The 14,556-nt window shown below is 38.4% G+C and overlaps 1 protein-coding gene across 7 annotated transcripts in view; it reads right to left on the reverse strand.

Moving 5' to 3' along the window:
- MYO6 (myosin VI) overlaps positions 1–14,556 on the reverse strand; it is a 158,840-nt gene that overhangs the window by 34,855 nt on the left and 109,429 nt on the right. For all 7 annotated transcript variants that reach the window (XM_037034325.1, XM_037034324.1, XM_037034322.1 and 4 more), the window contains exons 15-20: positions 14,112–14,184; positions 11,291–11,418; positions 7,771–7,866; positions 7,303–7,476; positions 4,063–4,101; positions 3,050–3,143 (exon numbers count right to left, since the gene is read on the reverse strand). In XM_037034325.1, coding sequence (XP_036890220.1) covers positions 3,050–3,143; positions 4,063–4,101; positions 7,303–7,476; positions 7,771–7,866; positions 11,291–11,418; positions 14,112–14,184 — 604 coding nt within the window. The remainder of the gene's footprint in view (positions 1–3,049; positions 3,144–4,062; positions 4,102–7,302; positions 7,477–7,770; positions 7,867–11,290; positions 11,419–14,111; positions 14,185–14,556) is intronic.

The raw sequence follows: 14,556 nt of genomic DNA on the forward strand, positions 1-14,556 counted from the left end.
CAATGTCATGTGGTCAATTATATTCAAATAAATTTGTGGGGTGGGGGAGATACACTGTTCAGAACGTCACATCAAAGGGACTTGGGCAGATAGAAAATACACAACTATGCTGTCCAATGCGGCAGCAACTAGCCACGCACTCTGTAGCTGCGCTAGCCACAAGTGAGTACCTAAATTTAAATTAAAAAAAAAAAACAAAATTTAAATTTACAGTTCATACTAGTCACATTTCAAGTGTTCAATAGCTGTAAGTACCCAGTAGCGACCATCCTGGACAACACAGATACAGAGTATGCCTGTCGCCAAGGAGAGTGAGATGGGGCAGCACTGACAGTGAGTGAGAAAGGAAAACAGCCTGATCCACAGCCTGGAAACTCTCGTAAATGGTATCCAGGCAGAAAAGGATGACCCATCAGGGAAGTCAGGAAAGGCCAGAGAATTCAACACAAAAGTAAGGACACAGGCTTCTTCAAGAGCCAAGAACAGATTTACAAAAGATATTGGTCAAAGTCAAATGCTGGTGTGAAGTCCACTAAGATAAGGACTACAAAAGAACACCTGATTTAGGATCAAGGAAATCACTGGTGACCTCACTGAGAATTAGTCTGCTGGACTGGTCACGGTAGAAGTGTGGGGGCGGGGGCGGAAAGAGCAAGTGGGAGGCAGGAAACTGAGAAAGCAAGAACAGACTATTCTTGGATTAGAAAAGGAAAAACTGAAGGACAAAAAGTAAAGCAAGAGACAGCGAGGAAGCTGAAAAGAAATGTGGGTCAAAGGGAATAAAAACAAGGTTTTGCATGTTTAAATAGTAACAGAAATCCAGCTCCAAGGAAATGGCTCATTACATATGAGGCCTGTCCAGAAAGTATCCTGCCATGTACTGTGAAAAACAGTGACAATTATCGAAGAAAATACAAGATACAAGAAACACTGTACACAGGACAATGACACAGAGGACCTCAAAGTAGGCACCTTGGGACCTCACAGAGTTCTCCCAGGGTCTTTTCCACTGCTCAAAACACTCTGCAGAATCCTTTGCTGGAATCTCCATCAGCTGTCCTGTTGTATTTTTCTGAATGTTATCAATGGCCTGAAATCTCTTCCCCTTCAAAGATGATTTTTGGGGGGAAATCTTATTCCCAAAATCTTGTCTATTGGTAGTGGTCTGAATCAAGTCATTAGCAATTGCAGCATGATATTCCTTCAGCTCTGACAGAAGAAGCCTCGAAATGAATTTTGTGACTACATGTTTCAAGCCAAGATCCTGTGTCAAAAACTCAAACACAGCAGTGTTTTTTTGGAATCCCCAGATCAGCTTCTAGTTTTTGCACTGTCAGTAACCAATCTTTGTTGGTTGCAGCCTGTACACGTTCAACATCCTCAGGTGTTCTGCTTGTTGCAGGCTTTCCAGAGTGTGGATCACTGTCAACAGATTCTCGACCAGGTTTGAAGCGTCTGTGCCACACTTTTATTTGTGTTGCACTCAGTGCTTTGCGCTCAAAAGCCTCTGAATCATCCCAATAGTTTCCGTGGAGGAATGTTCAAATTAATGCAAAATTCGATTCATATTCATTGTTCTACTCATTTAGTCATTTTGAATGTGACAAACACACAGTACACATGCTGACTCAACAGCATCTACCACCCCCACTGACTAGTACAGTGAAGTCCTCATGGTTCACGCATGTGCATTCCGGTCTACTGTCCTTGGCTGCCAGGTTAGACTGATATTACACAGACCATTCTCATTATATTAACAATGGCTGGACTTTTCCTGGACAGACCTCGGATAATCAATATTGAAGAATCAGGAAAAGATGGGAAGGGATGGATTCCAAAGAACTATGGCCCAATTAAAAAGAGAGGCACTTCCTACCTTCTTAGTGGAAGGGAAGGTGATGCAGGTGGAAAGAAGTGTTTGCTAGCAGACACGTGAAGCTTGGAGGTGTTTGTTTGTTAAGAGGGGAGGCTGTCTACTGGCAGATACTCAGAGATTGGAGGAAAGCAGGGTGGGTCTAAGTAGCTTCTCTGGAGAAACAGAACACGCTGACCAGGGAAACTTGGCAGAGTAAGTTTGAGAGCCCTTTAAAGGTTAGTAATTATGAATTTATAAAAACGCCAACCTGTCTTGCTTACCTTATCTATATAGATAAGGAAAAAGGACAGAATTAGATTCATTAATAGCTAAAGTTATGTGAGAGGGGTCAAAGGGAGATCCAGACTGGGGGGCCTGAAGTTTTACACTTTAGGGGAGGGCTGTTTAAGAAAAATTATAAACATAATTACAAATTATAAAAGAATACAAAATCAGGTGCATGCCTGTAGAAGCAGCCATTTAAATGAGGGAACCCAAACCATAAGTGACCTTAGCTTTCTAATAAATGCATCTCTAAGAGGAACCTAATGAGTCAGAGAGGCAAAGAGTTTAAAGAAGTGCCACAAGCCTGAGACAGATTTTTGAAAAAGGAGAGGACTGATGCCTTGGGAGTAATTAGTTCAAGTAGGAATGGAGGATGGGCATGGAGTGAAAGGAAAAATAGTGAGCCTGGTGCCTCAGACCTCGGAGATCCAGCAAGGTTGGAATGTGGCAGGTGAGAGAGAAAGTGATAGTTTCACCAAGTGCACACAAGTTCCACGGAAGCTGAAGGCATGGTGTAGTGTCCGTTTTCTCACAAGTGGTGGATGGGAAGCAAGGACAGCAAAACCTACCTCCTGACCCCGTCACGTGGGGAATGAGAAACGAACTGCTGGACTGAAGAGGTCATGGGAAAGCAACCTGCTTAAGGGAGATCTATATGTTTGTCGAGTTTCTATAAATTTCACTTTAATGATGTCAAATAGTTTTATTTCACAATAAACTATACCCCAATATTGCCCAAGTAATTTGCCACCCGTGCTTTTCTTATAGTTAAAAGAATAAAATAAAAATCTGACTATATGTAAAAATCAAGGTAATTGAGAAATATCTGAGAACACTGGACATACTAAATTGAATTTGAGCTTAGACTCCGGACCCATACTAATACAGGTTATAAAAATATGGAAGTACCTGAACACTGAAGTTGAGACAAAATTTGAGCACCTTCAAAGTGGTGGCTTGTCATCTTTAAATTAGGTTTTATACAACGAATAAAGCTTGCTCCCTAGGAGAATAAAGGTACATTTTAAGACAACACATACAGCATTCTTATTTTTGTATTTCTATGAATACCAGCAACTTTTAGTGCATATTATCATTAATATATTAACCTCTTTCAAAATAATCACTTAGGTCTATATACATGTCAAGTCACTATGTTTTACTCCTAAAACTAATATAATACTGCATTTCAATGATACTTTAATATAAAAATAAATATTTGGAAAAAGATTTGGTACATATATACCAAGGAATACTACTCAGCCATAAGAAAAGATGAAATACTGCCATTTGAAAAAACATAAAATGGACCTTGAGAATACTATGCTAAGTGAAACAAGTCCATCATAAAAAGCTAAGAATTATATAATTTCACTCCTGTGTGGGATATACAAATGAAACTCACAGACACGGGCAACAGTATGGTGGATACCAGAGGTGAGAGGGGAAAGGAGCGTAGTAAAGAATACAGGGAACCAAACACATAATGACAGAAGATGATCTGACTTTGTGTGGTGCGCACATAATGTAATACAGAAACCATGTATCATAGAAATGTACACTTGAAACCTACAAATCTTATTAACCAATGTTATCCCAATAAATTTACCTTTAATACTAACAAATATAGTTTCCTTCTCCATAATAACTAATTATTTTCACCTTCTCAAATTACAGGATAATCTTAATAACACTCAGAGAATTCTATATATTTACAAAATAATTTGACTTCACATATACATTTGATGTTTTTTCAGACAAACTTAACCAAAATAACAAGCACTTTAAAAACCTTTTTTTTTAAGTGAGGGAATTTAGTTTAAAATAAATTTCTAATTATACCAGATTTACTGTGCCTAGTTGAGTAAATATTAATAATAGTTTAAGAGGACCATTTTAAAACCCTGTTTAAGTGTACTCACAGTACTTCGAAGTTTATCCAGAAGCAAATTTAACTGTGTCTGTAAAAGAAAGAAAATTACTTTTCTTTTCAAAAAGCAAAACCACACAATGTCAAAAGTTATTATTGGCCCTTCAACACTTAACATCATTAACAGATTAAATTTACTCAACAAGATTAGACTAAAACAATGTGCAATGACATGGATATACAACATATTGTAATTTAACAGCTTCTGGTACACAGACTCTCTGACAGTAACATGCAAAATATATGGCTAATGTAAGGACAATAACTTACTTCACTTATACAGAACTTGTATCATTAGAAGACTAAAAATCAGCAGTAATAAAACACATACACGCACACATGCAGGTGGGATGAATGAGGACAGTGTGGCAGCAACGGAGAAAGTGAATGAAGACGCTGGGGATGCGTTCAGTGAGAGATCAGCAGAGCAGCATCTGAGTATGCGGGAGGCTGGGGTAGCTGATGTCACACTCCGTTAAAAATGAAGGCATGTTTAAAATATACTCTAGTGGTATATATTTGGATTGTTTTATGTAACTCTTATCATAAATAAAATTATCCTGTCTAGCTGTAGAAACCCTCCTTACCATTTTAAAACACTTCATATGTCAATTCATTTTAAAAGCCTGGACAGTGTTCTCCAAAACAAACTGGCAATGAACACTACAAGTTACTATCCTTTCCTGTTTTTAATAATATTGAGTGTTGTAACTTAATCTCATTCAGTACTAATTTAATATACTGTTGTTCTTCTCTGAAAAGTAAATGAATTATATAAAATTCTTTTATTGATTTTGCTAAGGTGTTTATTATACTGATTACAAAAGATAAATTAAGATGATATTTCTTAAATTAACATATTGAATCAGTCACAGCAATATTTAACAATAATATTAATAGGTATACTTTACTGAATGCTTTCTATGAGTCAATCACTGCTCAAAACTTTTCATGGGCATTATCATGTTTAATCCACACAAAAATTCTAATTAAGAATATAGCATTCGCTCCACTTTACAGGTGAAACACTGAGGCCCAGAGGGATAAATAACTGGCCTAAGATCATGAAGTTAGTCATGGCAAAGCCAAGATTCCAACCTAGGGCCTAACACCAAAGTTCATTCTCTTGCCAGTAATACTACTTGTGTACTTCAGGCACCATATGCTTATGATACAATCAACCTGGACCACAATACAACTGAAAAGCAAGTGCAGGGGCCACTAATTTGGAAAGAAGACGACCACCATAAAGTCCATGCTTCTTAAGCCATAGACTAAGCATGGTATTCTCCAAAACAAAATGGAGACAGAGTAAATCAGAAGAGTAGAACCAGCAAAAATAGACTAACAGCATCTGGGAGAAAACGGGAAAATGTCAAAAATCAAAGAACAGTAATCAAGGACCATTAAGCATAGGGAAAACAGCCTTATTCAACTCATGCTTTACTTGTATTTTATTGTTATTTTAAAGCATAAAAATATTCATGTTTATAATGACAATAAGATATCCATCAAAAAGGGTTACTTTTACTATACTGCTAACAGTAAAACGTTTATGTTCAATAGCCTGAAAATGTCATTTTTCAGTGGAAAACTTCTGGTTGTTAGCAATGCTAGACCACTGAAATATTACTGTAAATGCTAGCCTGTTTTGTCTTTTACTGCCTCACATAGCTTGAATCTAATTTAATGAGCTATTCTATTTTAAATTATTACTATTAATATTTTATTTCAAAGTATCTCATAAAAACATTTTAAAATTTGTTATTAGTGATGTCACTCAGTTATAGCTTTCAGTTTAATGTGTAAAACATACCTTATTGCATATAAATAATTTTAAGGCATTTCAAGTCTCAACATAAAAGAATACTTTAATCCATAGAATGCTTTCGTTTTTATTTACACTGTGTACAATCCCAGGTATGTTCTCACCAGCAACACTACTATATTCCTACTATTACAGTAGGTAAACACTCAATGAATGTTACCCATTTCATTAAATTAATGTTGTTACATATCTGTTCAGAAATTTAAGAAAGCCTAAAGAGGAGAAAAATATTGCTCAAAAGCATTAGAAACTCATAATTAATGAATATAACATAAACTTTAAAAGTTTTTACTCAGTTACTTGAAAATATAAGCTTCCTCCTACATTTATGTTTCAGCTTAAAAAAATCTAGCTTTATAAACACGACTTTAACCAGTTAGTTATTTAGAGGCCATTTCAATCCAAAAGGGATTTCGGAGGCTTACACTGTTGGTAACACAGTATTCTAACACTTAAATATCACTTCAAACTGCATCATTTTTAATATTTAAAATAAACATAATGAAAAGCATATGTAGAGTTTTCTTGTAAATATAAATATTTTATGGAAATTTGTAAGAGAGAAATTAACTCTCTTTCTTCCTTGTGATATATTATTTTAGTCTTTAAATTTTTAAATTATTTTTATGCTAAATATTCAACAATTAGAACCTATTAGTACAGTAGTGTTCCATTTCTAAGACACATCATGTGATAATTCCTTGTCGGACCACAAAGAATAAATTCCTGGTCCAAAATAAATAAAACAAAGGAAATGTTCTTTAATGTTAAGCAACTTGAAAGGTTTGCCACACAGAGCACTTATATTTTACAGTTTTTAAAAGCTGCAAATTGTAGCGTAATATGCACACCCATAACGTGCTGTGAGAGAAAACACACTGAAAATGAATTGCAAACGGAACCATTAACTTGAGACAGCCTCTTTGTAACATGGCAGCCACTCTATAAATAAGCGTCTATGAAGGTGATCATTTACCTGAAGCCCCTGGCTGTGCCTGCTTTTCCTCTCTCAACTCAACTAGTCCTCTCTAGCCATTCCGAGCTGGACTACTCCAGCTAAAACCAAACTGCTGAATGAGGAAGGAAACAGAAAACAAATGGGAAACAGAAGGTTTGAAGGTCAACCAGACAGTAAGCAGAAGCAAGAGCATTAGGAGAAGCAATCAGATATGTTAAGCACCAAGAAATAAGACATTCATAAAAATTACAAGAATTTCTGTTTGTTCAATTACTATACTCATTTAATGTTTTTTTGCAAATTATCAGTAATGCAGGGTTTACTCTTGAACTTCATGAGATTTCTTATAGTGCCTACATTATTCACTGTAGAGTATATTAAACAATATATTTTATTTTAAATGCAGTAAAAAAATTTCAAGTAGCATATTTAATACAAATAAATACCTTAAACTTGTTTCCCACGCTGATGAAGCTAAGTTTTCCTGCTTTCTGTTTAGTGTCTTTGTTGTTATTTGTGGATGATTCAAATAATTCCCGTATAAACTTATCTCTGGATTCACATATTAAGGATTCAAGAGACATATGTAAAGCATCATTATTTTTTTCTACAAACTGGGTCTGAAAAATGAAGCAAACAGGAATAATTCGATCCAACTTGCGATACATCCCTTAACAGAGCACTGCCGGACAGAATTTCTGGAATGAGAGAAACGGCCCATGACTGCTGCAACACAGTCACCACCAGCCCACGCGCACACTGAGCACATGAAGTGGAGCCAACACACTGAGGAATCAATTTTAAATTTTTTAAAATTTAATTTAAATTCAAATAGCCAGATGTGGCTACACGTTTCCAAACTGCAGGACAGCTTCAACATCAAACAGTTTTCTTTTCCTACGGGTTATACTCACTGTTTCATAGCACACTGCTCCTGCGAAATGCCTGACGATGAAGCCTTCATCGTCTCTGATGTTCCTATGAACTGCCAGCTTAGATTTTCTGGGAATCTAAGAAACAACACACACATCAAAAATATATTACATAATTTTCTTTAGAAAACCTCTGGGATGTGACGTACTTAAAGTTATAAAAGAAATGTTCACACTTTACACAATTATACTGCTTTTTAAATATCTAGTAAACCTTAAAGTACCAGTAAACTCTAGCAAATGTTTGTTTATAAACTCTAAGGAAAGAGAAGAGGAGTATGACCAAAAAAAAAAAAAAAGAAATCAATCACACTATTTAGAAGCACATGCAAAACATAGTGGGCATTTTATAAAGTTGCCTGCCTGTGTCGAACGCAGTGGTTCTCGACCTCGGCTGCTGACTGAGAACTGCCTGGAGAACTTGACCCTCCCAAAGCCTGTATCATTCACATCAGGTGATTCCCAGGTGCGGCCAAGGTTGAGAAGCATGGCTCTAAAGAAATACCTGACATCAGCACAGGGACTCTCCTGTTGTTTTAAACCAAACATCCTAACATGTTTACATAATTGCCTGAACCTATCTGAAGAAAACTAAATCATTTTAGCATTGTACTAATTATAATATCTCATACTTGTATCATTTTTAAAAGTTCCCAAAATGCTACACATAAAAGACTACATCTGACCCTCAAAACAACCTAAGATTAAGAAAGACAAAAATAAGTAAGTAAATAAAACAAGGGTGCAAAATTTTTTTAAAAAGACAATTTCATTTAATTGCCTTAGCTTTGGAATCTCACAGGCTTTCTCAGGGTGGGGGAGCTAGCAGACCACAAAGCCCCTCTGTGCGTGAGGGGAGACCCCAGCACGAGTGAGGTTGAGGGCCCTGGAGTCAAAATGCCTGGCCTGCCCCTCAGATCCACCACTGCCTCCCTGTGCCGAACATGGCAGGTCAGTTAACCTCTCTGTGCACACCTCGTCTCTAGCATGGGGATAGAAACAGACTCTATCCCTAGAAAATTATGAGGAGAATTAACTAAAATAGTTCAAGTAAAACCCTTAGAAGAGTGCCTGGTACCTGTAAGTGTTCAATAAATGGTTATTATTACTTTTATTTCCAAAGAAATGCAACAAAAGTAATACAAATTACAATTGTGTTGCTTTTTCCCAAATTAGTATTACTTTTTCCCAGTTGTATAATTGGCCTATACAAATTATAATTTACTGTCTTGTTCTTGTTCTCTGTTGAGCAATGTGGCCAAAGCCCACTCCTGAAGCTTTAATTTGCTGTCCTTGGAGTTCTACCTCTGAATCCCTTGACTAGCACTCAGTACTTTTGGTAAAAGCAGTCATGGACCCACAGACTGGTCATAACAAAAACCAGTGAGCAGTGAACGACGGGAATGGATACACATCTCCAACCTGAGCAGAAGTTTTGTTGAGGATACATGCTGTTTTATTTTTATCTCCACTAAAGCAAGAGAAATTGGCTCCACATTACAAAAAATATGTAAGGATACAGAAGTTGTCCAGGTCAATGGAAGAGGTGGTTGTGGAATCCAATCTCTAGATAAGGTTATCACAATTACATCAGCTTCTCAAGTAAATGTATTCAATCCATTTATCTAATGTATTCCCAATTTTAATTAATGATGTAAGAATACTTGTAATCATTCACTTAGGCAATGACTGTTATGCTATGCTATACTTTTAAAACAATAAACAATATAAGAAGCGCACGTAACTCTAAGCAACTTTTTTTCTCCTTCCTCCCTCCCTCCCTCCGTTGTTCTCTGCAAGATGAAGGAGCACCTATCTTCATGGATGAAGTTACAGCAGTCCCCCCTTTATCAGCAGGGAATATGTTCCAAAACCCCCAAGGGATACCTGAAACCATGGACAGCACCGAACCTTATACATACAGTGTTTTTCCATATACTCATACCTACGATAAAGTTTTAATTTATCAACTAGTTACAGTATGAGATTAACAACTATAACTGATAATAAAATAGAACAATTATAACAATACACTGTAATAAAAGTAACGTGAATATGGTCACTTGTACTAGGGGACCCCTTCCCGATGTCTTCCTATGGGCTCGGTGCTTTACAGCACAACACACTGCCATCAAATCAAAACACATTTGCCGTCATGTCCTCCACCCACACATTTAATGCCTTTTCCACCTTAACTAAGCGCTTACAACACAATGCGGCTGTAACTTTTGCAGTCTGCCATGCAACAGCAAAATTAACATGAATTTTTTTCCTTCTTCACAATTTCAGGAATAGACTATCTGTTCTCAATGCAGATCTTAGCAACCTCAGCATATAACTTTTTTCTTTCCTTATTCAGCACTTTCACCTCAAAGGAAGCACTTTATGGCTTCTCTCTGGCATATCTGAATTACCAGCATTACTACTCTCGTACTTTGGGGCCACCAGTAACTAAAAAAAGTAGGGGTTACTCGAACACAAGCACTGTGATACCACAACAGTTGATCTGACAAGGAAGATGGCTACACAGTGGATACAGGGACAAAGGGGAGATGTTCCAGGAAGGATGGGGCAGGATGGCGCCAGATTTTGTCATGCTACTCAGAACAGCACTCAATTTAAAACTTGTACGCCCTTTATTTCTGGTATTTTCACTTTAATATTTTCAGACTGAGGTTGACCATGAGTGACTGAAACTGTGGATAAGGGGAGACAACTACAGTTCTTTGTGCTGCTCAGCTCTTTCTGCACAAGAAGCGGTGCTTGCATTATCCCAGGTGATGGCAGTTGAGTGCAGAGATGAACACGGATCAGGTGAACACAGGAAACACCACGGCCACACAGCCCCTCCTCATGGAGAATGGCCCTACTGGTCTTCATCTCAACGATTCATACACAGCTCTATGTCTCAAAAGCAGTTCAGGAAACTAGGTCTTCTGGCCCTGTTCTTATTTATATCTACTGCTCTCTGTGTCTGTTTTTCCCTTTAGCTAATTCTATTGCTTTGGCTTTTATGACCCTCTCTGGAGTATATTTTCCATTCAAAACTCCCTAGGAAGGGAGAGCATCAGAACAAACTGGCTAATCACTAACATGTACTGCCTCCGCCAGTCAGACCTAAGCCACACACTTCACTGCTAGTCTTACAAACGCGCAGACAAGTGGTTGCCTGTACCTCTGGGTGCTAACCCATGGGACGTGAACAGGTCACATGATACAAAACAAAGCAACTGATGGCCAATTAGCTCAAAAGAGACAACATAAAAACAGCAGGTAAATCTTTCTGCACATTTTAGACAGGTGAAATACATTTTCCATCCAGCTAAAAGGGCCCTTGGTTAGATGGATATTAATTAAATGTCCATCTCTAGAAGATGCTGTGCTGGATAAATTATAGCTGCTCTAAATTCCACATAACCCATGATTCCAATGATCTAACATCTAGTCCCTCTTTCTAAAGGCTTCTCTCCCCATCGGAGTGAATTCTGGAAGGCAAACTCACAGTGAGTCGGAAATGATCCTTGTGCTTCTGGTGAACTGCGGATGTAAAGTGTTGATCACTTGGCTGGGGAAGGCGATTTTCTTCATCCAAAATATCCAGTATTCCCACTAGTTTTGCTTCAATTAAATCTATTTCAAAAATATTAAAATATGGTCAGATTAAAACATTTTAAAGATATGTAAGCAATTTACTAATCACTAATGGTGTTGCTTGAATTTCCTGCTTGTCCAAAATAACTATAAAGTGTAAACTGCTTAAAGAACTATCTTGTTAAACAAGACAGACTCTAAAAATTATAGAAAACATAAAAAGAAATCAAGATTCTAACTGCCTTGGTCAGAAAATTATGCTTTTTGGGCAACTAGCGGTGGTGAAGGGAGTGGGGGGGGGGGGTCGTGCTGAGCTGTGAATGTGTTTGATAGAGGTAGAGAATGCGGCAGTGGGGGGAGGTCGGGCCAGGACAGCGAGCTGCACAATCAAAGGCGCAGCGATCTGAGAAAGGGTGTGTTCCACAAAGGGAATGTGGGGTGGACCAAGTGAGATATGGACGTGCTTTGAAAGTTATACTACTTTATACAAAGAATTATAATACTATCTGGTCCAAATCTAGCACATGAGTTAATGACTCAATTGTCAAAATGCGTTTTTAAAACTGTCACTGGAATGAACCAGGTCCAATTACACAGTAGTTGTCACCAGCCAAAAGATAACTCCAACTAGATTTTATGAGAAGGAATGTATTTTATTGCAAGGTAGCAGGCAAGAACATGGGATGAAGTAGTGGAAATCACTTCCCAAAGGGGCACATTCAGAACAAAGGATTGGATTTGGCTTCACTTCATACATGAACATCAAGGTGAATTTCATCATCTTATGTATAGGGTAGGGATTCCTGTGTATGTCCAGTCATGCCTATACATATATATGATGTTCAAAAACTGCAAAAAATATCTGCTAGGAGGAGATTTTAGTATTATAATGAGAGTATAATGAGCACATTTCGTGAAGAGGTCAGTGTACAGTTCTCCAGGCTGCTTCTACCAGGCTCAGGCAGTTTGGGCCAGGTCAGCACCTGGGCTTATCCCTGAAGAAGCAGTTCTGGCAATCTAATAGTCTCAGCACTTCTGTTACACTTAACAAGTTAAAGAATATGGTTAAACAAACCTTACAGCACACAGGGTGATCTACGGGTGTTTACAGGTTAATCTAAACAAAGTTATAAACTCTAAATAAAAGTAAGTCTAAGCTAGGCTACCTGTAAGGCTGCCATATATACATTAGGTGACCAATGAGGCTTCCCCAGCAATTCATTTTAGAGACGGGGTGGGAGAGAAAGGAAGACTGAGCACTAGCTCAGTGACAAAGAAAGGTTTCTTTACTGATAACACGGACAAGAAAAACTGAGATCCTGTTCTCATGTGTTGCAGACTGCTCTGCCTGGTTATAGGAATTGTATCTCGACTCCCTGTGGCTAAGGGCTAGTGACTACCTCTAGAATGCAAGCCGAAGGAGACAAAGCTTGTCTCTGGTAGCAAGCATTGCCTCAGTTTCCTCTCCCTGCCCCCAAAGCTTGGTTGGAAGTCAATGACAGGTAAGACCCCTCACAGTGGGGGGGCAACCTAAACCAGACTAGAGACTAGATTGCTTGGGAGGCCTTCATGGAAGGACTCGGGGCCGGGGGGGGGGGGGGGGNATGGAAGGACTCGGGGGGGGGGGGGGGGGGGGCGGCTGCAACAAAGAGGGAGCAATAGACTCTCACTGCCCACCCCCCACCCCTGACTTTGACATAGCCCGAGTCCCCATGTTCTCTGGGAGAAGCACTTCCTGGCTCTAATCCCCTTAAGCCTGAATGCCTGGTGGGGAGGGGGTGCAGTTCCTTGTCTTGCTAGAGCATGTCCTGGGGAAAAATCTGGCATCACAAAGACTTCCTGATAAACCTGTGAAATCTGCTAAGAGTGCTTTCACTCATATGTTAAGGGTTCGAGCAGGAAACCCTAAAACTCTGTTCCTGACAGACTCTGAAGCCCTCAGATTTCTTTGAGATGTTATCTACTGTTTGATCCTTGCTGCCCTGTATTCCTGTGTATTACAACCCAATAAAAGCCCCTGGAGGAAGGGGCTCCTGGCCTTTTTCCTCTGAGAAACTGGCCACTGCTCATGGCCTTTTTTCCTCTGGGAAACTGGCCACCCCTCCTCCCCAAGCAGATCACATCGTGCCTCAGTCATGATTACTCTCATCCGTGGCACACGGGGAGACTTTTGAGGAAAGCTGCCCCCACACTCATGCTCATAGTGTCATTGGGATTTAACACATGGAACTTGTGAGGCCCATGTGCAGCCAGCCAGAGGATGCTGCCAACACGCAGAAAACAGAAACGAAATCTGCAGAACAGCAGAGCCAGACCCAGTCAAACCTCACCTGGGTCCTGGCTAAACCATGAACTTCCTCGTGAGATAATAAATCCCTTCACTGCTTAAGTGATCATTCACATGTTAACCATCTGAGAAAGAAAATATCCTACTTGAAACTAATATAATAATGAATATCAAGTGTAACAGAAAAAAATTTTAAGTATATAAAATATTCATCACAGTAAATAAAAGGAATTTTAGAAAAACTTTCCAACATACCTGAATTTGATGGCTTGGTAGGAAAAATAACTTCCTAGCAACAGTAGAGCAGTAAAACCTCCATCAACTATCACAGCTACAGTAAGCTTTTTTAACCAGTAATATCGGTTACACAGCACAGAAAAATTACTAGTATAAACTTTCACTACATCTTCCCAATTTCCCAAAGTGGGGTGAAAAAAATACATACCTATACAGTCCTGATTATCCACATAATGTACTTCGTTAACACCTAACCCTTCTTTTTGATAGAGTTCTTGTTCCTAAAAATGAAATAATCATAATCATGGATATGGAAATACCATACAATATAAAATGAATTCTTTGTTTTGTACCATTTCTGATCATAACGTTTATTTGATTAGTCAGAGTACAAAGGTTCATACACACTAGTTTTGGGGCTGGGGAGTTCTACAAAACATCAGGGAAGCCAAATCCTTGCCCCAAAAGCAATGTGAAATCAAAAGTTTAACAACTAACAAAACATGTGATTTACATATGTGCACATGTTCCCTCTTGCAGATAGGGAGAACTGCTATGCACAAATACAGATATCTGTGTATAAGCATTCAAAGCCCATGAAAGACCAGGGCTTTGAAATATTTTGAGTGATTTTAAACTTAAATCTATCAGCA

This window comes from Sturnira hondurensis, unplaced genomic scaffold (genome assembly GCF_014824575.4).
Source record: "Sturnira hondurensis isolate 20B ecotype Veracruz unplaced genomic scaffold, ASM1482457v3 Scaffold0022136, whole genome shotgun sequence".
NCBI lineage: Eukaryota > Metazoa > Chordata > Mammalia > Chiroptera > Phyllostomidae > Sturnira > Sturnira hondurensis.